This window comes from Cryptomeria japonica, chromosome 10 (assembly GCF_030272615.1).
Source record: "Cryptomeria japonica chromosome 10, Sugi_1.0, whole genome shotgun sequence".
NCBI lineage: Eukaryota > Viridiplantae > Streptophyta > Pinopsida > Cupressales > Cupressaceae > Cryptomeria > Cryptomeria japonica.
The window spans coordinates 465,579,370-465,604,878 of NC_081414.1; the positions used below are offsets into that span (position 1 = coordinate 465,579,370).

At 36.0% G+C, this 25,509-nt stretch overlaps 1 protein-coding gene across 1 annotated transcript in view; it reads left to right on the plus strand.

The window, feature by feature from the left end:
- LOC131063363 (probable rhamnogalacturonate lyase B) overlaps positions 1-25,509 on the plus strand; it is an 84,940-nt gene that overhangs the window by 27,851 nt on the left and 31,580 nt on the right. The window contains exon 5 of the mRNA XM_059212543.1: positions 12,434-12,550. Coding sequence (XP_059068526.1) covers positions 12,434-12,550 — 117 coding nt within the window. The remainder of the gene's footprint in view (positions 1-12,433; positions 12,551-25,509) is intronic.

Sequence of the window (25,509 nt, forward strand, 5' to 3'; positions counted from 1 at the left end):
CCGATAATCATCGGTTAGCACAGAATACCGATTAATATCGGTTATCTTATGAACACCGATTGTTATCAGGCTTAACCAATGCACTCCGATTAATATCGGTTAACATATTGTTATCGGACTTAACTGATTCATACCGATTAGTATCGGTTGTCTTGCATATGATAGACACGCCGATTAAGTATCGGGTGGTTTGTTAAGTGATATACACTGATTGGTAAATATTATGATAACTCAAAAGGTGCGATCAAGTAATGTCTTGATTGGTCATGTCTAATAGACATGACCGGTCAAGGCATTGCTTGATCCTCCTTGCTTACATATATATATCAATCAGCATTTGTGAGAAGGATATTGAAATCGACAAATACTCCTCTCATCTGCAACATACAAGACGATAATCAGATTTATCATATTAAAGATATAACACATATTCTGAAAGAAAAGATAACCTTGAATATAACTTGCATCTTGAATTGAAAATTGAATAACATTTACATGAATGAGTAGGGAGAGATAAGCATAGAGCAAGATGAAATGAAAACTATTCGTGTCACAGTTTTTGCTTTCAGACAAGATTGCAACACATTGATTGCCCTTGAACTGCAATTCCCACAACCTCATTCTGCTTTAAATCACATTGCAACAAAAGAAAACCCCAACTAATATTATTCAGCATATTGAAATAGTTCTATGAACATTATTATGGAATCATATTCATATATAAAACACTATATTTTAAATCCATTTTAGCTAAATATTTTAAACTCATATTCATATATAAAACAAACTATATTTTTTACAGTTAAATAATAATTTTGCTGCTGATAATTTCTACCTCCCTGAACTTGGGAGGTCATGATAATCTTGATAGTTGGAAATCTTCTTAAAGCTGGAAATGGCCTCTTGCGTGCAAATTGAAGACTCTAGGTGTTCTCTTAGTCACTTTTCTATTAAATCAAACTATAACTGCAAGATATTTGAAAAAGCAATGGCATTATTTTATGTCATTGCTAAATAGAGGCCATGCATCTAAAAAATAGAAAATAAATATAAATCAAAATATATCTAAAACAGTAGCGAACCACGAAGAGGCCATCTAGCCTGATTGCATTTTGTGTTGAAGTAGTTGGAGTTGCCCACACAATTGTCATGAGTCATATAGCACTTGTCAAGCCCATCACACAAAGCTTCTCCTAGGCATCCACTATAAAATACCCAGCAGTATTCCCCTTATCTTAGAAGTGGTGCTTCTTTCTCCTAGGCATCCACTATAAAATACCCCCCAGTATTTCCCTTACCTTAGAAGTGGTGCTTCTGCAATTACAAAAATAAAAAAACTGTAAATCAGTGGCGTTTTCAAGCAATTATGTAAGTGGCATGAAAAAACAAATATTTGAATCATCACCTTTACAGAACCTGGACTTGCATCTTATGCTGCATTTCCCCTGCAATCACACAAACCAAACCATAATTTGTGGAGTTGCTAAAGATTTTTATATAGTTATTTGGCTGTCGCATTTGATTCGATATCAATTTTGGACAAGTTAAATATTATTGGAGTCGCATCTTCCAAAGTGTTCGATTTACTTGATGGAAGGCTTTTAAGCCTTAGTTTTATTCCACTGTTGTCTTGCCTTGGACGTGTCAGTCAAATGCAACCCATTGAGAATAGTCGTTGCTTGTGAAAGGAAGATTCTACTCAAGCAAACCTTTGATAGTCGCAACCCCTTACTTGTCCAATCTAGGTGCAATCAATTTAGTCTTCTATTGTGAGCCGATTATTTGGTGAATGGATCTTGGTCCTTCCTTCTACTTAAACATGAAGTTACTTAGATGTTGGGTGCATATATTTGGGTTGATTTTAATGACTAGAGACGCGTACAAGGATATATTTGCGTGAAAAAACCATTCTCCTCTACTGTTTGGACTTGAAGCTTTACCATATTGGCTGGACGTGAGAGTTGCACCAATTACATAGTGTATTTTGGGCAACTTTATGGTTTGTCGGGCACAATTTCTGATTTATTGAAGTGAAGATATTAGTGGGAATTGTTCATACATGGTATTGGAATTGTTGCACAAGTCTAAGCTGGAACTGAGCAATTAGATTTTAAGATGTGAGCCAAGAATGAATGGTGGGGCGAATATCATAAGCCGAATACCCCAGATGAATTGCTTCACATTTACATGCCAAATATTATCTGTGAGTCCATTCGCTGAAGATAAATGGTTTTGCTATAGTCCACACATTCAAGGAAGTGCAAATTGCTCCAAACAAAGGATAGCATCTTTGAAGACTCGGGATAATGATTATCATCTAATATTGCACACTTGTGCAACAATTGCAAGAGTCTTATTGGACAGTCTAAGACAAAATATTTATTTATTGTATTAAATGCTTGGCCACTGATTTATATCAGACTTGATATGAAGTGCAATATCTGAACTATGCATGTTTTAAGAAATTGGTCTCTACCATAGTAAATAAGATCAGCTTGTTGCATATTGCTCTTTATATTTGTCCTTAATTAGTTAATTAGAAATCTCTCTGAGTAAACAATTGTTCAAATTTGAATGAGTTGGTCTTTCAAGATGTATATTTTATTGAATAAACTTCTACAAAGAAAGTATTGTCATTGCAAGTAAAGTTTGTTCTTGTAAACTCCACAACTCTGACTAGCAATAAACAAGTCTCTAAAATTATTTGGGTACTATCTAAAAATCTTTTGCAAATCCACAAATTAAACTTTTACAAATAAAATTGATCAATCTAACATCATTAGCAAACTTGAAGCAATGTATTCATGATACCAAACACTTTTTTGGAAGGTCAAAAATTTGGCTTAGATTTGGGGTGGGACCTTATAGTGGTATCAGAGCACAGAGTATCCTACTAGCCTATTCGAGTTGTGAAGTATGGGCATTTAGTAGTGTTTTGACTTTCTTCATGGTGGATCATGACACCTAATTGTGAACAACTGCTTGTTGTAACCTAATCACACATCATCCCATTCAAAATGGGGACTCCTACATTTTTGTCCACTGGGTCTTTTAGTTGTGGTCTTTCGAGTAGTCTGGCAGCAATTTCTTCGATCTCCTCGAGCCCCCAAGTGTTTTGAAGAAATTTGGGTAACTTTGGAAGTGTGTATTGTGTATTTTCAGGTTTTTATCCTTTAGACTTAGAAATGAGGTCAGTAGCCTAGGGCATTGTGAAATTTGAGTGAAGCATTGAAAAGAGAGCCCTTCAAGGAAGCCACTAGTCAAATTTGAGCAAATTCTAATAACTTACTATTTCTAGTAAGTTTCGCTATGGCCCAAATTGGCCTAATTTTGCATTTAAACAAACTTACTATTTTTAGTAAGTGTTATAGTGTCCCGATTTTCCCTAATTTGATGTTTGGAAGAACTTACTATTTTTAGTAAGTCTATTTTTGGAAAGTCTATCTTTGGTAACTGGCAAAATATTGACGACAAAATGTTCCTGAATATCTAGTTCTAAATCCGGAAAAAGTTGAAGAGTGGACAGGTGATCAAAATTTTGTTTGTCTAGAATTCCTTCCTGAAATGAACGAAGGTTGAAAAATCCATCTTGGGCGCATTTCCCAAGGATAGAAGGATTGTTCCAAAAATAAAAAATTCCTCCTGCCTCAAGAAGCGCTCAGACAACTATGAGGGGCACATTTCACTAGATGAGGATTTTCCTTAATCCTCAACATTCCTCCTTCACCCCTCATTTGCGCCCAAACCCCTGCCTTGGGCACAAATCCCATTGTAGGGAGGATCTTGCCATGAGGAGGAAATTCCTCCCTAACCCGTAGAATGTGCCCAGGCAGGCTCCTGGTGTGCAAATTTCCAGCTGAGCAAGATTATTCTTCATGTGCAAAATTCCTCCTTCGAGGTCAGAATGCACCCATGTATGTAGTCAGACTTGGAAATCATGAAAAAATGGTTAAGTGTTGTAAATTTTCCTCCTCCAAACCCCAAGCAAGACAAAATTCTTGGAAAATGGAAAAAATCGTTAAGTGTCAAGAGAATTCTTCCTTCAAGACAGTATGTGCCCAAACACTCACATGACATGAAATGACAAAACTTCATGAGGAAAGGAATTTTCCTCCTCCAGAACTGATATGCACTCAAGAATTCCACATGAGTGGAAAAAATCATGAAATTTCTCCCATGGCAAACAAATCCTTCCAAATGTATCATATGCCTGGATAGAAAGAATCTTGTGACAAATAAGTTGGTAACATGCAAAATAGAATATTCCGCATTACAAAATCATAACTTAAGGTATTATGAAAGTTTCTATTTTTGAAGTTAAGTATAATGGGCCAGGTCCACCGTAATGACAAGTTGTCGCTTTCTCATCAAGGAAACATGAAGTGTGATTGCAATGAATTAATCACACCCTATTTAAACAAGGTTTTAGACTTCATTCTTCACATCACATTTTTAAGAATTCAAGCAAGAGAAAAAGTGAAGAGCAGCTAGGGTGTGATTTTTTTCTAGAAGTTCTTATTCTTGGAGGTTTTTATTTATTCTAAGTCTGGAATTGGCAACGTGGAATTCTTCCCTTGCTGGATCTCCAAACTTTCCTTATCGAGAATTTAATGTTAATTATTTTATTTTGCAGGAATGGCAGAGTCAAGCAAGGTGGTGAACACTTCCAGGCAGACACAAATCAAGAACGGGCAGAGAGGATTCCTCCTTGAGACAAAGATTATTTCAAAATGGAGAGAAGGCAATGATACTAACTTGGGAACTTTCTAGTTGGGAGAATTTAGAAAAATAATATATGGTTAGGATGGACATCCTTCATTAGCTACTGACAAGAAGATTGTTAGAAGCGGAATTGTAGCCAACAAATATGCCTTTCTTCATGGAGGGTTCTAGTTTGGTTCTATTTTCTTTAGGAATGTGAATATACACGTGGCAACCAAAGATTCTTAGATGGCTTAAATCCGGTTTATTTCCTGTAAAGGCTTCTTCAGGTGTTATATTCTCTAGGATTGAATGAGGGCATCTGTTTTGAATGTACACAGCTCTATTTGAGGCTTCAGCCCAAAATGAGACATGTAGATTTTGATCATGCATCATGGCTTTAGCAGCTTCGATGATGGTTCTGTTTTTTCTTTCTGCAGCTCCATTTTGTTGAGGATTATAAGGTACAGTACAGTCCCTCTTAATCCCAACAGAAATGCAGAATTCTTTAAAATTTTCAGAGATATATTCACCCCCATTATCTGATCTTAGTGTCTTTATTTTCTTCCCAGTTTGATTTTCCACTAGGGCCTTAAATTCTTTAAATTTCAATAACACTTCATTTGATTCTTTGAGTTTTATGAAATAGATCGAAGTTTTCCTAGAGTAATCATCAACAAATATCACGTAGTACAAGAATCCCCCTAGTGATGGTAATGACATTGGACCACACAAATTAGTGTGGACAAGTTCTAGTACAACTTTTGATTTGTGTTCACTTCCTATATAAGGTAGGGCACTAAATCGAAGATGTCCTAATCTTCTATGCCAAATTTCATTAGAGTTTGATACTTCATGATTTAGTGCTTGTTTTTGAGTATTACATAATTTGTATAAACTACCATCTCTAGATCCTATAGGAATAGCATTCTTTATGTTAGAGTTTTTAGGCCAGAGTAGAACTTTATCTTCATGGAAGGTGACATGATATCCTTGATCAGCTAGTCATGAAATAGAGACTCAACATGACAACTTGCAGGCAGTTGGTTGTTCTAGTGTTACAGGGGACAAAGCCTTTTGTGAAGGACATGCCTACAACACCTTATGTGACTGTAGTTGGCAATTTGATGTATGCTACGATTTGTACTAGGCCAGCCATTTCCCAAGCAGTGGGAATACTTACGACGTATATGGCCAATCCTAGTAGGGTACATTGGGATGCGGTTAAGAGAGTGTTGAGGTATTGTGGATTTGGATTTAGTAGGTGACATTGATAGCAGAAGATCCACCAGTGGATATGTTTTCATGATGGTTGGTTGTGCTATCAACTAGATGAGTAAGCAACAGGGTGTAGTCTCTTTGTCAACTAAAGAAGCAGAGTACATGGCAACTACCCATGGTTGTAAGGAATCCATTCGCCTTAAGAGATTTTGTTTTGATATTTGTTTTAATGTAGTTCAGATTAGTATCTATTGTGACAACTAGAGTGCTATCTGTTTAGCAGAGAATCCTACTTTCCAATGCAAAACAAAGCACAATAATGTATAGTTTCACTTTGTTCATGATATGGTGGACGATTGAAAGGTGAAGATGGAGAAAATTCATACTTTGGCAAATGTTTCAAATACATTGATGAAGCTAGTGAGTACTGATATGTTTAGATGGTGTGTTGGTTATATGGGCCTTGGGGTCCTGAGCTGATGATAGAATTTTTACTCTTGACAAGTCTTCAACAAGTGGGAGAATGTTGGGATTAAGGTTTCTGAACGTTAGAGTCCAAACATGCTTATTCAATTGTTTATTTTATTTTCAGCCACTTTGGAAGTCGTGGAGTTTAGGGAGCTAGTGTCATAGGTTGCTATGTTGAAACCATGACAAAGTTCTATTATGACTATGATGGTTCCTAGTTCAATGGAAGAGTCATGGAGAGTTAGTTTTTGGTAGTTCGGATTTATGATTTGAGTTCATTTTTTATAAGTGATGTGAGGTAAGGAATGAGCCTATTCTTGGTCATGTTAACTTCTATGTTTTACTTACATCATGTTGAAGTGTTTTTTATGCACCTCAAACACAGAATAAAATACCAACTATCTTATCCTCTCTTGAACAAAATCTCCTCAAATGCTAAATTTCATGATCATACGAGGTGACTCCAAGGTTCCTAATGTCAGGTCTTGACATGTGGTTAAGTTCAATGGTTTGATGTGATAATGTTGGAATCACAAGGGGACTTATGTCCAGCTATGGTTGCACTTCTTCACTTGCAATGCTGATGTCTTTCTTTCATGCTTTCTCCATGTGGTGAAATCCTTTGCTTGCTACAAATGATGCACGAAGCAAGGGATCTTCATGTTTTCTTTCTTCTTACATTGGGCTTGCAAAATAAATAAATGTTGGATCAGAAGACAATGAAATGAATAAAACAACATTAACCCTTCACAAACCTTGTCATTTAAAACCCCAACAAATCAGAAAAGGGAATCTTTAAACCTGGAAATATTAATATTGTAGGTTTGCTTCACCCATTGTAAGTATGGAAATGAAAATTCAAATCAAGAAGTCAGTCCTTGATGAATTCATCCCTGATTTTTTATCTGAAATTTGTACCTTAGGGTTGGGAATGACTTTGTTCAAGTCTGTAAATGTAATACCTCAGGCTTGCAATTACTTAGAAATTCACTTTCAATGGTGGTTGAATTCACCTTGATGCTCAATGCCTGATTGAAATATGTCGATGTTGTTTGAAATTCACCTTTGATGTTTGGTGAAATTCGCTTAATATTATTTGCAATTCACTTCTTATTGATGATCAAACTTATATCTGCCTCCTATCGATCTGATTTTAAGCAAATGAAATGCTCATCCATCTTATATAGGCATTGAAGCTTGAGTCACAACCCTTAGCGTTTTAATTCCTAAGCATGACGACGACCTTTCAATTTGCAATTTAAATTTAACTTTGAAACACTTTTGCCTTCATGGAGTATCAAAGTAGTTGTGGATTTTATGAGATCGTGGATTCCTCAAGGTTGTGGATTCTTTCAACTCATGGAAAATGTGTGCCTTTCACCAAAAAGTCATGGATTGTGCGAGGTGAAGGACAAAATTGGATACCTCTTTAAAAGTCATGGATTTCTTGCATTCAATGAAAATTTTGCTAGTGCATCACTTTTTCGAGGGTTTTATCACTTCATGGAAAAATGCTCACCATGATTTTTCGTGGATTTTGAAGGTGTGAGGAAAAAATTGATCTTTGATCACCTTGTGATGGATTTCTGTGAGATTTGGACCAGCTCTGATACCATGTGAAATTTTGCCAAGATCAAGAGGCAATGGAAAGCACAAATAAGAGAGAATAAAATAGAATGACAAGAACAAAACTGTATTCTCATCAATATGAAAATGATCAACCGGATTCACCAATACAATGAATATAGGCCTGCTTATATAGGCAAGGCCATATGGATGTATGAGCACACAAATATGACATGTGACTCAATGAGAAACAAGGGTAGGTAAGAAATACTAAGGGTAGGTAGGAGAAATAATATAATATTCCACAAGAGGTGGATGACCCACCGAATGTGGAGTGTAATAGCAAAATAAGACCACAAAAGGTGGAATTTCTCCTACAAGCTCTATCCCTATGTGCACACTTCCCTAAGTGTCTCAAATCCAAACTACGAAGAGATGCATTATCCTAAGTTAACTTAAGTAAGTGTAATAATATCCAAAATGAATATTATTTACACCAACACCCCCCCTTAAGTGCAACTTAGGGGAATGAAGACTCAAGTCAACAATGCAAGATGGGTCCCGGCTACTAGGCCATGATAGGTACCCATGTACAATATGCAAATGCAAGCAAAACTATGCAATGCAATCTCTCACAAAGCGGGGAAATAGAGAAAAACCCAATGGGAAAAAACCCTCCCCCAAAAGAGAGATGATGAAAGCACATAATGCTTTCAATGATGAATGAGAAGAACAAACTATGTCCCCCCCATAAGAGAGAAGAAGAGACCATGAAGCCCCCCCTCAATGTCGAATCTCCTGCAAAGATGGTCCAATGATGATGACCAAAATACCTCCCCATAAGGAAGAAAGAGAGCCAATGTTGCACCAATAATGTCAAAGTGTGACAAAACTAGGTACCAAGTCGATGACGATGAATCACTCGTTGCAACAAAAAGAAGATCAGGTATGGAGACAATCTTGCTGTGAGTATCATCTGGATACTCAGAAATAGCAGAAATGCTGGTACAATCCAAGTCTCACGGGAGCCATGCACAAATGTGTACAATCTAAGTCTCAACTGGAGCCATGCACCAAGTCTCACAAGATATTCCTAATCTATGTATACAAGAGGATTACATCAAATATGTCAACAATGACAAGATACAAAGAGGTGTGGCACTTTATGATAGTGCGAGTACAACATTGCTCATGCAAGAGCATACAACATGATAGTGCAAATCTGGAAACATGAAGATGATGCCACCAAGAAGCCCTGTAGAATATTGCAGAAAAAGAAGCCTCCGATTGGGATGTGGTCAAGAGATATAAAGGAGCAAATCAACCCCCCCCCCTTGACTGCCGGTTGGAAGCACTGCAAGACAGGTGTGAAGTGACAAGAAAAAAAGTGTTCCCAATTTGACTTATTAAATGATGTTTGTGTTTTTAAAAGATTTTAAAAATCTAAATAAAAACAATTATTATGTCATGCAAAAAAAACTTTATTAAAAAATAAAGAAAAAACAGAAAAGGCGATAAGCATTTTTTTTTGATTAAAAAAATGATAGTAAAAAAAACTTTAATAAAAATTTATTAAAGAAAAAAAACTTTATAAAAAACTTTATTTTTTAATTATTAAAAACTTATTCAAAAAAAAAAGAATATTTTTTTTTAATTATTAAAAAAAACATTTTTATAAAAAAATTATATAAAAAAAAACGAAAAAAAACTACTCGTAGGTAGCCTGCAGTACACGCAGGAACTACCTGTGGGCCGCAGGTTGTCTGCGGGACCCGCAAGTACCCTGCGGTACTACAGGGCCTGTGGGGCCGCAGGTGGCCTGCAGTCACAGCAGGTTGTCTGCGGTACCTGCAGGTACACCTGCGGGCCAATAAAGAGCCCCCCCCCCCAAAAAAAAATAAAATTATTTTCCCTTTTTTTTTTTCTTAAAATGAAAACACAAAAAAACGCCTCCCCCCCTAAATTATTTAATTTTTTTTTATTTTTTATTTTTCAAATTTCTGAAAATAATAAAAAACGGAAAAATTAAAAAAATATTTTCAGATCTGTATCTGCAAGTCCGTACGGCGGGCTGGGAGGGGAGATTTTTTCAACTCGGGGTAATGGAGGCCGATTTCGACGAATTGACAGTCGATCTTGGGGTTTTTGGGCCTTCTGAGCGCAATGGCGATGACGGATTTGACCAAAAATGCTCCAAAATTGCAGATCGTTGCCGGGACAAGTCACCACCCTCCACCTTCAAACGGCTCTAGATTTGGCCTCGGATGTTGGAATTGGACGAAATAAAAGGCGATTCTTACTTTCTCGAACCTCCTCAATCCAATGGTGACCTCAGATCTGACCCAACAAGCTCCAATAATAACCTGCAATAGAAAGCTCCAAAATGCAAACTCCAAAATTCTGTCAATGGCAAACCAATGGCACTCTAATAGCTCTGATACCATGTGAGATTTGGACCAGCTCTGATACCATGTGAGATTTTGCCAAGATCAAGAGGCAATGGAAAGCACAAATAAGAGAATAAAATAGAATGACAAGAACAAAACTGTATTCTCATCAATATGAAAATGATCAACTGGATTCACCAATACAATGAATATAGGCCTGCTTATATAGGCAAGGCCATATGGATGTATGAGCACACAAATATGACATGTGGCTCAATGAGAAACAAGGGTAGGTAAGAAATACTAAGGGTAGGTAGGAGAAATAATATAATATTCCACAAGAGGTGGATGACCCACCGAATGTGGAGTGTAACAGCAAAATAAGACTACAAAAGGTGGAATTTCTCATACAAGCTCTATCCCTATGTGCACACTTCCCTACGTGTCTCAAATCCAAACTATGAAGAGATGCATTATCCTAAGTTAACTTAAGTAAGTGTAATAATATCCAAAATGAATATTATTTACACCAACAATTTCCTTCCTTCATTGATTCAAACTTGCTATCAACTCCTCAATTTCGTGGATTTTAGGAGTATAACTAGGTTCGCTCTTCACTTTCTTGGCATGGATAATTCCTTGATAAAGTCATGGAATTTCCAAAGGCATGGACAAATTTTTCATTCTACAAAAAGTCATGGATTTCATAAGGTTGTAGATTTCACCTAGTCGTGAATTTCTCCACTTCATAAAATTTTTAGTTTCATCCACACTTAAAATCATCATGATGCTGATTTTGCCTTTGGTTAGGATTTACCCTAAAAACAACTAGTAGTCCACTTATATTTCTTTTCATCCATCTCTCATCCCCACTTATAATCTATTTGACATCCATTCTTCATCTACTTAGTTTGGATCGGTTCTTGTCTCCTCATCCTGTCCTTAAGGCACTCTAGTTGCTTGATTACTCGTCTATCATTGAACTCATGCGTTGACTTGACTTAAAGATTGCATTGTGAAGCTTCACTCGATGAACACCTTGATTCTTATCTAACACTTAAGCACTAAAGCTAAGAGGATTCCAAACTATCCCTCAAGAAGATCAGATTGTTGCAAAATTAAGCGATCTAGCAAAAGAGCTAGTCTAAGATCAAAAAGTGGGAGTCCACATTTCCAATGGGGCGATGTGTGAAAGAGTCACAACACATTGTATTTGACAAGGTGACCATTATGGATGAGATAGGTGTTGTTGCATTGGAAGATGCTATGTGCAACGTGTCATCAGATTAGCAAGATGTTTTTTTATGATACAACTTACCTCTTAGGCATTGGAGACGGTTTTGAAACCATGGGTTCATACCTCTTTGTGTTGAGCTCTATTTATATGTTGATGCCTTAGTTGATTTTGTGAGATAGGCTTATTATTTTCTATGTCGTTGTTATGTTAAAATTTTTCTCGAATTCTTTGTTGTAGCTACTCTTGAAGAGCTTTAGCTCTGGGCATTTTTATTGCAACTACTGGTTGTTGTTGATAATATAATTGAGTCTAGCTTTTCGAATAAGGGGCCTTCCCACATATATCTAGCGCTGTGGTTTTATTTTTATATCTGAATTTTATGTGTTTATGTAATCTGTAAAAGTAAAAGGGTTTGTAAGAAATTTTTGCATCATCTCTCTTGTTAGATTTAGCATTTGGAAGCGTTTATTCCGCACTTTGGGTTCGTTTCAGTGTGATCCAAATATTGATGAAAAACTATACACAATTAAAATAAAAAACATGCATTATTCAATGCTTAATAGTTTACATTGATACATTGAAAACGTATACAAAAATATCCATTGACTAATTCATGCAAGTTTTGATACCACAAACTTGTAGATCTTGGTCATGAGTGATGTCATTCACGTATTCTTTATTGTTTTGAAATATTTGTATAACTATTCTTGTGGATTGAACTATGGAGATTATTGTCTTATAATAGCGAACTTTTTGGATTATGGATTAGTGATATTACAATATCTATTACATTAAAGAGAGATTTAAATTGGTTCTAACTTGCACTCATTATTATTTATGGGTTTTTGAAAAGGTTTCGTCAATATGGACTTTGGGAAAGATATGCAGATCTGAATCCTGAAAATGATCTAGTATATAGAGTTGGTGTTAGTGACTACACCAAAGATTGGTTTTTTGCTCATGTTACCAGGTATTTTCATCACTTATTATCTCTAGTATGGTAGTTTAATATGTGAAATCTATTTTTGATATCTATTATAGATTATAAGGCATAATTGATATTAATATGACATTATTAAATTATGGAGCGGTTCGAGAGGTGGAATAGGCGGGAAACCTCTTTGAATGCAACATCACACAAAGATGGCTTCAGAGGACGTTAGAGGAACCAAACAGAGTATTGGCAACGACCTTTCTATGACCGACAACAAAGAAATCAACAGGCATGGATTCATCGACATCCTTTTTGGCAGCAAACAAAAGGCCTCATCGTCTAGACAAAAGACCTCAACCAATTTTTGACATATGTGAGGATTCTCCTTCACATGATAAAAATGGTGCAAGGAATAATGGTTTGAACAAAGAGTCTCCTGAATATTTACTCAGAGATAGATATGGGAATTTCCCCCCTTTTGTTTCATGGCCTAACAATGTGATGTTACAAAACCCTAAATTTTTAAGTGACCCTAATAACATCCCTCTTCAAAATCGAGAATATGCCCTCTCTCAAAGCAATGTGAGAGCCCCCTTCGAGCCAAAGAGGACTATTCAGCTCTAGAGAAAAAAGAATCCTTATTCAAAATTGGAGTTTCATTCGAAATCACAACATGATCTCCACTCGAAAGTCGAATCGGACCCACAATATGACCAACATAAGGGCATTACACTCAATACAGAGGTAGATGATCAAGAAGATGTACATCGACATGATGAAGGGGATACCCTCAGATTTAGGGACTTACATCGATTTTGCAGCAAGGTCACCAGAAGGATAACACAGTCAACACAAAGGTAGTTGGTCAGCAAGGTACACATCGACAGAGTAAAAGGGAAAATAGCTAGGCTAAAGGGCATACTTACATCGATTTTGCAGCAAGGTCACCAGAAGGATAACACAGTCAACACAAAGGTAGTTGGTCAGCAAGGTACACATCGACAGAGTAAAGGGGAAAATAGCTAGGCTCAAGGGCATATGATTTCTTTGCTAGATCATCTCCTATTACCACAAATTACTCATCTGTGTGAGACTGCCCTTATTGGTAAGTCTTGGCTTCCGTTTACAAGCATTTTAGAGTTAGTCTCATGGGCAAAAAAAAATGGAAAGGGATTGAAGATATCTTCTTTATTGATAGGGATTCTCTTGTTTTTATTGCCCTTTTTCATTCCAAAAGAGAGAGAGATGATGCCCATAAATTCAAGGGCTGGTTCTGTAAGGGATCAAGATTATTTACTTCTCTCTGGGTACCAAATTTTAGGGCCGAATCCTTTGTTTGTAACTTCATGTCGTTTTGGATATCTCTACCTGGGTTGCCTTTAGAGTACAGTGAGGCTTGTGGAAATTTTTGCTAACAAATTAGGTATTTTCATTAAGCATGACCTTATGCCCTATGAACACACCCATCTTATGGTTCGGGTGTGTCTTCTTCTTAATCTCACTAAATCCTTCCCCAAGGACCTCTCTATTTAGTCAAGGTTTGGCACATGCCATCAAGAAATTGTTATCCAGGAGGCTCGCATTGTTGATGAGCATTCTGATTTTTTGGGCCACTTCAACTCCCAATGCTAGGACCATCTGATATCAACTTTGAAATTTTGTGACGACCTAGCCTCAGATCCGTCTCAATGCTCGCTCCTTGGATCATCCCATAATCCTAAACAAAATCATGTGCATTGGAAGGAAACAAGCAACAAATATTCTCTTGATCAGAACTTGCATATTGCTCCTACTTATGAGTAGCATAGTAATACATATTCAATGACCTTTAAGGTGCTGGAAGATATTATTAAATTCTACAATTTTCTCACTTCTTATTATCAACAACAACTTCATAACAGCCACTGCAGGGTTATTCTAAAGGCATTTAATCAGTCATTGGGCTCCCCCTTTAGTATATGCAACACGAAGCCAAAAATGCCATCTCAGTATTTACTACAGGAGGATTTATCAGGCAAACAAAAACTCTATTTTAAGGTACCTATTGTGGCCATGGATAAGTTAACTTGCAAGTTGATGTCACAAAAGCATCCCTCTGTCGTTTCTAGTAGCCACCTATGTATTAATATGCCCTCTTATCAAAATTCTATTCAAACGATTACTGTTTCAGAATCTCAAAGGGCTCAATACTCCTCACATAGTCTAGAACGGATGGCTCATAAATTTCTGATTTCGGTGGCTTCAGACCTCTTTGATGAAATAGCAGATGAAGAGTTTTATGGTCATAACAAAAACGTTTCACTTTTCAACCCTACAGCTCCTCTTCGCAAGGAAATGCCTAGTAATATGCCATTTAAAGTGAATAAGGAATACTCTGGTTATTTAGGACAATATAACCTTCATGATTTGGAACCAGGATGGGGCCAACAACAAAAAAGTGTAGAATCTCATCAGGAAAATTATTTGGGAGATAAACATCATATGCCTCAATCTTCCCCAAATCCTCCTCATGACTTCCTATCTGGAGAACACGAGCAAGAAGCATTTGATATTTCTCAGACTCTTTCTCTGTTACAATCACCCTCTTCCAAGAACTCAAAAAATAAAATTCCTAAGAGAAGAGGAAGAAAGCCCAAGTTTGCTAAAACTAAGGAGGAAATTGCAACTGGTATCCAATCTACCGTTGATGAGAAATTCTCACCCTCAATTAGATTGAGGAGAACTTGTTGTTGTCCTCGAGTGCAATGAAGATTATATCGTGGAATGTTAGAGGCATAAATGTCTTTGACAAGAGACAAAGAATCAAGCAACAACTTGATTCTTTACAAGCTGATATCATTTTAATTCAAGAGAGTAAAATATCTCAAGAAGCCTTCCAGAAAACAATACATAAATGGACTAACTGGGAATCTGCTTATGTGCTTGCGATGGGTGCATCTGGGGGCCTTCTTACCTTATGGAATTCAAAAACAATCAAAGCCCAAGTTATTAATCAAGGTAATAATTGGCAGTTGTTAAGCATTTAGAATTTTGACCTAGATTTTAATTTGGTAAATGTATACATCTACTTATGAGAAGAAAAAGTTGTGGACAACCCTTACTACTCTTATTCAACAACATGCAAATTAGAATTTTATTCTACGGGGAGACTGTAATGCAATCATGACTGATGAAGAGAAAAAAGGTGGAATATGCCCCCCCCTCAAAATCATTGAGGATTTCAATACTTTTATTGCTGACAATGTTTTAATATATATCCTCCCTCAAAATGGAATGTTTACATGGACAAACAAAAGAGCAAACTTCCTTCAGATTGACAAAAGACTGCATAGATTCCTCATATCTCATGGTTGGAAGCTTCAAGACTTTATTATAAAATCTGACATACTATCCCTTACAAGTTCTGATCACTTCCCCATTTCATTGAATATCAACAAATTTGTTGTTACATCGTCGCATAGACCGTCTTTCAAATTCAAAAGAATGTGGTTTTGTCACCCTCCTTTCCTTCCTTTACTAAGGCAATGGTGGGTGAGTGCCCCTTTTCATAAATGTACTAAAATGTTCCAAGTTTATATGAAGTTGTAACATGTCAAATCAAACATCAAAACATGGAATAAACAAGTTTTCAAAAAGATTTTTATAGAAAAGAAAGAAATTGAAAAGGGTTTGATACAAATCAATGAGCACATCATTGTGCCTGGGCTTGATTCAGACAATTTCTAAAAACAAAAACAACTTCAAGAATACTGGGAAGAGTTAGACAAAAGAGAAGAAATTTATTGGAGGCAAAAGTCCCGAGAGCTATGGTTAAGGGAAGGAGATAGAAACACAAAGTATTTTCATACCTCTACAAAAATTAAAATGGCACTTGCCTCGATTTTTTCTATTAACGACACTAATACTGGAGATAAAATTACAAATGCCCAAGCAATTCAAGAGCTACGTATTCAATTTTTTGAAAATCTTTTAGCCCCTCCTCCTACATCTTCATCCTTGAACGAGCCCCAAGAAAAGGAATTATTAGATGCTATTCCTAACATCATTACTCCTCAAGACAATCAGTTTCTTATGAAACCTTTTAGTTTGGAGGAAGTCTAGAAGGTCGTCTTCTCTTTTCCCCCAGATAAAGCACCTGGTCCTGATGGATTTACTAGCCTCTTCTTTCAAAAACGTTGGGATGTTCTTAGCTTTGATTTAGTAAAAACCATTGAGGAATTTAGGAAAAGCGCCTGAATTCTAAAAAACTTCAATGTTACTAATATAGTAATCATTCCTAAGGTCAAGGAACCAAAGAGCTTTTCAGATTTCAGACCTATTTCCCTTTGTAACATGATTTACAAGATAATATCAAAAGCTATCTATTTGAGGCTGCAGAATCAGATTCCAAAAATTATCTCTTTAGAACAAGGGGGCTTTGTTCCAGGAAGAGAAACCATGGAAGAGGCATTAGTAGCACATCAAGCTCTTCATTCAATCAACAATTGTCAACTTCCAGCACTCACAACTAAATTGGACATGATGAAAGCATACGATAGAGTTAATTGGGCATTCCTATTTAAAGTTCTTAAAAAAATTGGCTTCTCGGATAAATGGTGCAAGTGGATCCAAGGCTCTGTATATCTGGTGCTTCCTTTTCAGTTATCATAAATGGCAAACCATCAGGATTCTTTACAGCTACTCAAGGAGTGAGACAAGGGGACCTTTTGTCTCCTTCTTTGTTTATTATCATGGCAGAAGTCCTCGGCATGGTGATCTTAAATTATAAAGAGACAAGATCATGACTAGGAGTTCATATTCCCAACACCTCTATTTCAGTCACTCACACACTTTTCACAGATGACACCCTGTTGTTTGGAAGATCTTCGGTTCAAGAGGCAAGACAAATAAAAAAAACCCTTGAGGCATATACCATAGTTTCAGGCCAAAAAATCAGTGCTCGGAAATCAAAGATTTACATATTCAATTGTAATGCTATAATAACAAGGAAAATCGTAAAGGTGCTGGGATTTCCACTAGAAGAACTTCCTTCCACATATTTAGGCATTCCCTTCTTCACATGATCTAACAAATCTATCTACTGGAAAAGTGTCATTGACAGAATTAAAAACAGAATTTCAACCTGGAAGGCTAGATGGTTGTCACTTTCAGGAAGGATTCTCATGGTTAAAATTGTCCTTGTTGTCATTCTTAATTACCTCATTTTTGTGCTACAAGCTCCCAGAACGGTAATTACACTTATAGAAAAACTCATTAGAGTATTTTTTATGGAAAGGGAATATGTCGGAGGAAAAGAAGATCCCATTGATATCCCTCAATAACATGTCACTAAACAAAGCATTTGGAGGAGCTAGATTGTAGGATTTATCTAAGAGAAACAAGGCATTTGGCGGTAAACTTATTTGGAAAATCTATACCAAATTTGAAGCAAAGTGGTGTCAAATAATGCAAGCCAAGTATCTAGATTCAGCTAGTCCTGTAAGAATTTTCACCATCTCAGATCCACCATCTAGCTCTGCTATGTGGAACGTTATGATTTCATCTAGAGATGTTGTGACTAAATATCTTTCATGGCAGGTACATAATGGAGAACATATAAGTTTTTGGAATGATTCATGGAGTGGATTCCCTCCACTTAATAAACTATATTGATGGTTGATGTTATTCCTACATTTTTTAACTTCTGGGGTACTAGACTCATTGATTATGTTTGTGGAGACAAAATCTTCTCCAGGAAAGCTATATGGAAGGATCCAAATGAACTTGCAATAAATCCAAATCAAGCACAATGCTTAAAAAGTCTCCTTTCTACCAGGGTGATATATCTTTCACAAGAACAGGATAAATGGCAATAAGGCAGTGCAACAAATGGCTAACCAACAATACTCTCAGAGAGCTTTCTCTTTTTGCTGGAATAGTTTTGTCTTATCCAAGGCAAGGTGTTTCTCATGGCTTGCCCTTCAAAAGAAGGTTTTAACAAGTGACAAGCTGGCCAAATTGCAAATGGCTCAGCCATTTAATTGTGTGTTATGTGATAATGTAACTGAGACTGTTGACCATTTATTTCTTCAATTCTATTTTGCCCAACAATGCTAGTGTTTTATTTTGGACAAGTTCAATTTATCCACGCTACCAAATTCTGTTTGGGATCTTTTTCAATTCTGGCCTGTTCTATTCACTTCTTCTCTCTTTGCTTGTATTTGGCAAATTGCTCCTACCACAATCTTATGGTCTATTTGGTGGGAGAGAAATAAGTGTATATTTAGAAAGATTACCTCCTCGGTTCAGTGTATTTTGGAGGGCATTGAAAAATCAATCTCTGAACTAGTCAATGTTCATGTTTAGAATCATTATAAACCCAACTCAAGCTTTACATCTTGGGACAGAAAAAAATTAAACAATTGGAAGATGATCTTTGTTCCCTATCTAATTACTCTTCCCAAACAAAGACAAGAGCAAATCGATAGAAACAACATTAAATGGCAGCCCCCTGATCCTAATTTTGTCAAAATTAATTTTGATGGATCTTCACGAGGAAATCCAAGATATTCAGGTATTGGTGTGTGCATTTGTGACCATTGGGGAAATCTAAAGGCCTTTAAGTCATCTTCAATCCCTCCTGGCACAAATAATGTAGCAGAGGCACACACTTTTCTAGTTGGTTTATCATTGGCAAAAAAATTGGGTTACTCACTTGTTCATATAGAAGGAAACTTTGCATTGATAATAAATGCATGTAAACAAAGAGAAGCTTCGAACTGGCACATCAAATACATTTTGCATCAAATTTGGTCACTAATGGATTCTTTTGACAACTTTGCTATTTCGCATACCTACAGACAAGGGAACAAACTAGCAAATTTTCTTGTGAATTTGGTTTGTGACAAAATTGAATGAGATTCTTCCACTGCAGATTTTTGTTTGGAGGATGTCTCAGGATTAGCAGCCATTGTTCAGAATGAGTCAACTTCAGCCACCTAATTAATTGTGTTGAGAAAGAGAAGGATATCTTGGACAATAGCATTGGCATATGGAAGTTTTAAGAAGACTAAACTTTTGATTTAGTGATAGAGTAGCAAATAAAGTCGTAACAGAGAAGATTGTTGTTTGGTAATGAGGATGCCACCATGGAAGACATTATCAGTGCAGTGAAAGCATCAGCTGATAATGACTTCATCTGCCATCTATAAGATGGGCATTATACTCAAATGGGTGGGTGTGGCGTGCAGATGTTAGGGGGACAAAGCTTCCAACAACAACAACAAGAGAACTTTATAAACATCTTCCAATATTACTCTTAGTTGAGGCCACAAGTGGATTAGACAGAGGATTAGATAAAATTGTTGAGGCGGCCCTTAACAAGGTTTCCTTCGATTAGGAGATTGTTGGCACTAAATGCTTCAACATGGAAGTTGGATATCATGGGACATGCAAGGACTATTGGTTATGGAGCTCTACATATGCTTTTACATTGAGCTCCAAGATAGGCATCTTGCACTTGCACGACGAAGAAGAGATAAAGTGAAAAGTGAAGATGCATCTTTTTTGTGTGTTTCTCCCTTTGATCTCTTAAGGGGAGCTTTCTTCAACATTACAACTTTACTGCCATGGAAGAGATGCTGAGTAGTAGGATTCGGCTCATGATGTTAGGCAAACTTTTTTACTTGAGAAACAAGGATCAAGGGGCATGAAGAGTCTATTTGAATTTCTCATGGGATTGTATGAGACTAACCTCTAATATAGAGGTTGTGGAAGGTTGTGACTAATAATTTATTTACAATGTGTCCAAGATTTGTTGACTTTTAATTGTAGTTAGAGGTTGGCTTTAGATTGGTTTTGGAGGCAGTCCTTTAGGTTACTGTGATAGTTAATTTTAGTCTGAACAAGCTTATAATCTGTACAGAGCAAGGAATGATGGTTTTCTTTTCTAGTTCTTTCCTCCATGAGCTCTTGAATCAATTCTTTTTATTTAATATTAATATATTTAGTGGTTCGCCACTTTCGCCAAAAAAAATAATATGACATTCAAAGTGATGTAATTTTGTAAATTTATGTTTATATAGTATGAAAACCTTGATTGTTCATAAGACAAATCTATTGAGGGCTTCTATACACATAATCATTATTATATAAACATGATATATTATTTTTTTACTCAAAATCAATATTATATGTACCTAAGTACTATTGTGAAACTTGGATTTTATCTAGAATAATGTATTACAAAATTATGGGTTTTGTTGAAAAATTTAAGATAGTCTCTCGTGAAATATTTAACTTAGATTGGTAAATAGAAAGAAAGAGCTTATAATGAAATATTTAACTTAGATCGGTAAATAGAAAGAAAAAACTTATAAGATCGACAACAAAGCCATTTATAAAATATCCTCTCAATAGAGAATTCCAATGTAAATTGGATAAAGTTTCCAACACATTTATTGAAATCATTCACTACATCCTCCATAAATCATTATAGGTATATAATTCATAGGGTTTAAAGAAAGGGTTTTTAATCACTTTAAGGGCAAAAATATCTATGAGATATTTTAAGCCATATTAATGATGAAGCACTAGATCATATTAACTTATTCAAGCATAGATTGATGAGGATAACTTTAAATTCTTAATGTTATTGCTTACAAAAATATGATATTAAGATTACTTGTATAAATATGATAAGTATGGTAAAATTGAAGTTGCAAATGTTTGTACATTCATAATTGTAAGATTAGTTACCAAAATTATTAAGGGTTATAGTATCATAAAATGTTATTTGAAAAATATGTTTATATTAAGCTATTAGTGGCTTGCATTGGGTTTATAGATATAATTGTAAAAGATACATTTTGATGAATATATAAATAAATATAGTAATGGCCTCTTGACCACTAATTGTTTTACCCAATGTTATTAGAGCAACTATAATCCCCGCCTAGGAAAAAGAAAGTGAAAACATCATCATTAAAATTCAATTAGAAAAGATAGATGAAGACATGATTTATAAATTAATGGGATTTTAGTGGTGACAAATACATTGTTACCTTGGGCCAAAGATCACAAAAATGTCTATAATAAATGTTACAATATCAATTGACTATTTCTTTCATTTATCCTATCTACCCACCCTTAGGGTTTTGCAATTAATTACATCACTTGTCTTGGACCTTATATTGTCTAGACCAGAGAAACGAAAATCGCCCGAAATCGCCCAAACTCGGCGAGTCCGAGTCCGAGTCAGGCCAAACGAGTCCCAGGGGCTCGGACTCGGACTCGGCCGAGTCTGGAGAGTAAACTCGCCAGACTCGCCGAGTTGGCGATTTTGGCTCAAAATCGCCAGACTCGCCGAGTCCTGAGCCCCAGACTCGGCTACTGGCTGGGTTAATAAAATGACAAAAAAAAAACATTTTAAAAAGTTTTAAGTATAAGTGACATTTCCTTATATCTTTCTTCTTTCTTATACTTTAAGTTATATTCCATATATACTGTCAGGATGTTTGAGAGTGGTTTCGGGCCTCCAGGAGTTATATTGCAAAATCTAGTTTTTGGAGGATTCTTCAGTTTTCCAGACTTAGTCAAATTTCAGGATCAGGACATTCCAGACTTAGCCAAATTTCAGGGCATTTGAAGATCAGGATGACATTCCAGACTTTATCACTCACCAACTTGACCTAGCTTGGACCTTCAAGAATGATACTCACCAAGCAAGACCCAATTAGCAACAAGTGCAAAACCAGGCCCTAAGGAAGACTCTCAAAGAAACCCTAATTCAGACTTGTAATAAGTTTTTTTGGCCTCGCGGGGCGCTGCCCCTCGACCTCGCCCTGTATCGCGACAGGAAGCGCGCAAGGGGCGCTGCCCCCAAACCCCCGTCGAAAAATATGGGGGAAACTGTGTCGATAGAAGTAGAGAAAATTTAACCTCCGAGTCTGACATTGATTGGATCGACCAGGTAGATATAGAGGTTGAGACTGTAGCCATGGCAGAGGAGGAGCAGAGAGCACGAGCACAGACAGGAGATTCAGAGGCAGATAGTGACACGGATGTTCCTAATGTTGGTGAGCATGGCATGGTGTCACGGGGAGCGGCTATGGCAGTCGAATCATCCAGGAACTACCTTAGACGCCTTCGCAGGGGGCTGGGGCCGGATGGTGCAGGCTCTTCTGAGCCATAGACTTGTAGTTGTATTTACCTTTGGTATTTGTATGAAACATTTGATGATGATCATATGATGACATGGATTTTTTATTCCATGAGTTTTGTAATATTGTATACATTTGACAATATTTATATATCTATGTTTGTTATTTTCTTCAGCTACAATTTGCGTTTATGCTTATGTGATTGATGTATACTTGTGTATGTAATCAAATGAGCCGAGTTTGATGATGTTATTGTGTCTTTAAGGTGTATTCAATAAAGGGTGCATGAAACAAGTTTTAAATCTTAAAAAATCTCTAAATTTTTTGAGTTTTTCACTTTCCCGAGTCCAGCCGAGTCTGGAGCCGAGTCTGACGCCGAGTCCCGAGTCCGAGTCCGATTTGGCCTTGCCGAGTCCGAGTTTCGTTTCTTTGGTCTAGACCTTAGTAGGTAACTATTTACGACTTGTTCTCTAAATTCTCCCATCTTGCACTATTCTAGCTTGCATAGCTTTCTTTTCACCAATGATCTCTTTCATTAGTCATTATACAATGGGTATGCATAAGCATTAACTAGAAATAGCAATTTTCGACTTACATGCTATAATTTTCCCCATTTTAACATTTATTACTTTTTTCATAATATTTGGCAAAATGGACACTTACTAATTGTAGTGGTGTCCAATTGCCTTTCATTATGTTATCAATCTACAACTTATGTTATCAATCTACAACTGTTATAATTTATATGTCTGTGTTGTCATATTTTGTGCCAACATTTCCCTAGACCAACTTTCATGTGTTGCCTAAGGCATGAATCAACATGTCCAAATAGTAGTTTCCCGAACCCGACATGATAGTTATGTTGTAAAAATATATGATGCATTATTATATTTATAAACCAATAATGGATAAATACACATTTATGTAAAAACATTTGGTAAGAATATATCAGAAAAAAAAAAAAAGCACAAGCAAAGATCTTACATATTGTATTTCTCAAGAATTTTCACATTTATGACAATCTTCAAAAGTGTCCTGCCCACTTCTGACTATTCATCACTACTGGAATAACATTAAAGTTTACTTCATATTCCAACAAATTCTTATCAAATAATTTATCCAAGAAAAGCACTATTCGTTGTATTAAAGTTTGACCATCATGATTTTACAATAAAGGTTCTATTTGTTCCATGTCACTGAACTTTCCTTAGAAAATTCTCATGACTTAGCACAGTATGTTTATTTGCTTAGATAAAATTTGGAGAAATATAAAAAGGGAAGGAAATGTGACATGTTTTTCATTATATCAATCTTTCAATTGTAGTAATTCTATGTAGAGAACCTCTTTGTCCTCGATTCTCAAATACTGAATTTCGAGCGCAATCTTTTTTGTGATTTTATGGTTTTCCGTTTTTTTTGTGCTTTTTGATAGGGTTTGACAAATAAAGATTTGCAACAAACTTACAACAAACTAATACTTACAAGCTGAAAATCACTCATAATTCATTTATCAAGCTATGACATAACTATTTTCCTGAATGCAAAGTTTTGAAGGCTTTATTGAAATTTATTACAAAAAAAAGCAAATTACTTCTGCAATTATGAACCTGATATGAATGTCCTAGCTGCTGCAATAGCCCACCAGATTACTCCAGAATTGTTGTACTAGGCTCCTAATGATAAGTCGCCACCTTCTAATATTTTTGGATAATTTTAAAGCTTCCCTCCTCAAAACCGCCTCCTCTACTAATTCGCCCTATTTGCAGCTGTGATGTTGAGGTTATTCGGAGTGATTGGCAGCTCTTAAATGATGGGTGGCAGCTGGTAAAAATATCGTCTGTCTCAAGTCTCCAATTTGTCACTTTAAATCCCTCAAATTGATTATATTCGACTCACAAATTTCACTAGTAAGAACAAATGGAACCTCTGATTGAAGTCCCCACTGGAAGCCAAATTCACTGGATATTGCACCAATTCAAATGGTTGCAACACTGAAGATTTTCACGTTCTCCAATGGCGAAGAAAACTAAAACCCTTGGTCTCTGCTCTCCAAAGTCATGAAAGAAGAATGCCAAAACAATAATAATTCAAACTTCTTCATGTCAAAAATATATATTCCTCAAGGAAATTCGATTTCTCCTAAAAAGCTCATTTAATAACATTAAATTGACATCATTTAATGTAATTATGACCTTGGGTTATGTGCTCACAATTAATTAAAAATATGCCCCCCTTCTGATGATGCCAAAACCCTCAACTTAAGTCACTAAAGTTATAATATAAAATTATATTATAACTTTATAATATAAGCTCATAACCAAATAAACATTAATATCTCCTTTGTTACTCAACATTTTTGCATGTCGTCTGAATTGGGAGCTGACGTGAGGAAACTGCATATGACCATACGCCTTTACTAAAACTAGCAGGGGTCCATCTCTAACACCTCAAGATTTACTGAATATAGTAAGTAGAGCAAACGATGTCCGAATGATGCCAAACGAAGACCAAATTGAAGCATTCTGAACACTAGAGATGATACAAATCCTCAAGAGACCCTCTAACCAACCTCATTAGCCTATGAGGGCTAGGATGATAGGCTAATCCTCACTGAAGAACTGATGTCAGCAAGAAGGAGACATCACATTCTATAAGAGAAGGTTTCAAATTATCCTTAATACGTTATTCAAAATTTATATAAGAACATCTATAATATTACAATTTAAACAAAAAAAAATCTACATGACCACCTTCTACTAACTCTCTTCTAAATTGTTATAAATATTTCTTCGTTTGCACTAGAATGGATGTTAGTATTTCACCTATATCATTAATCTTCTTCACAAGAAGTAAAAG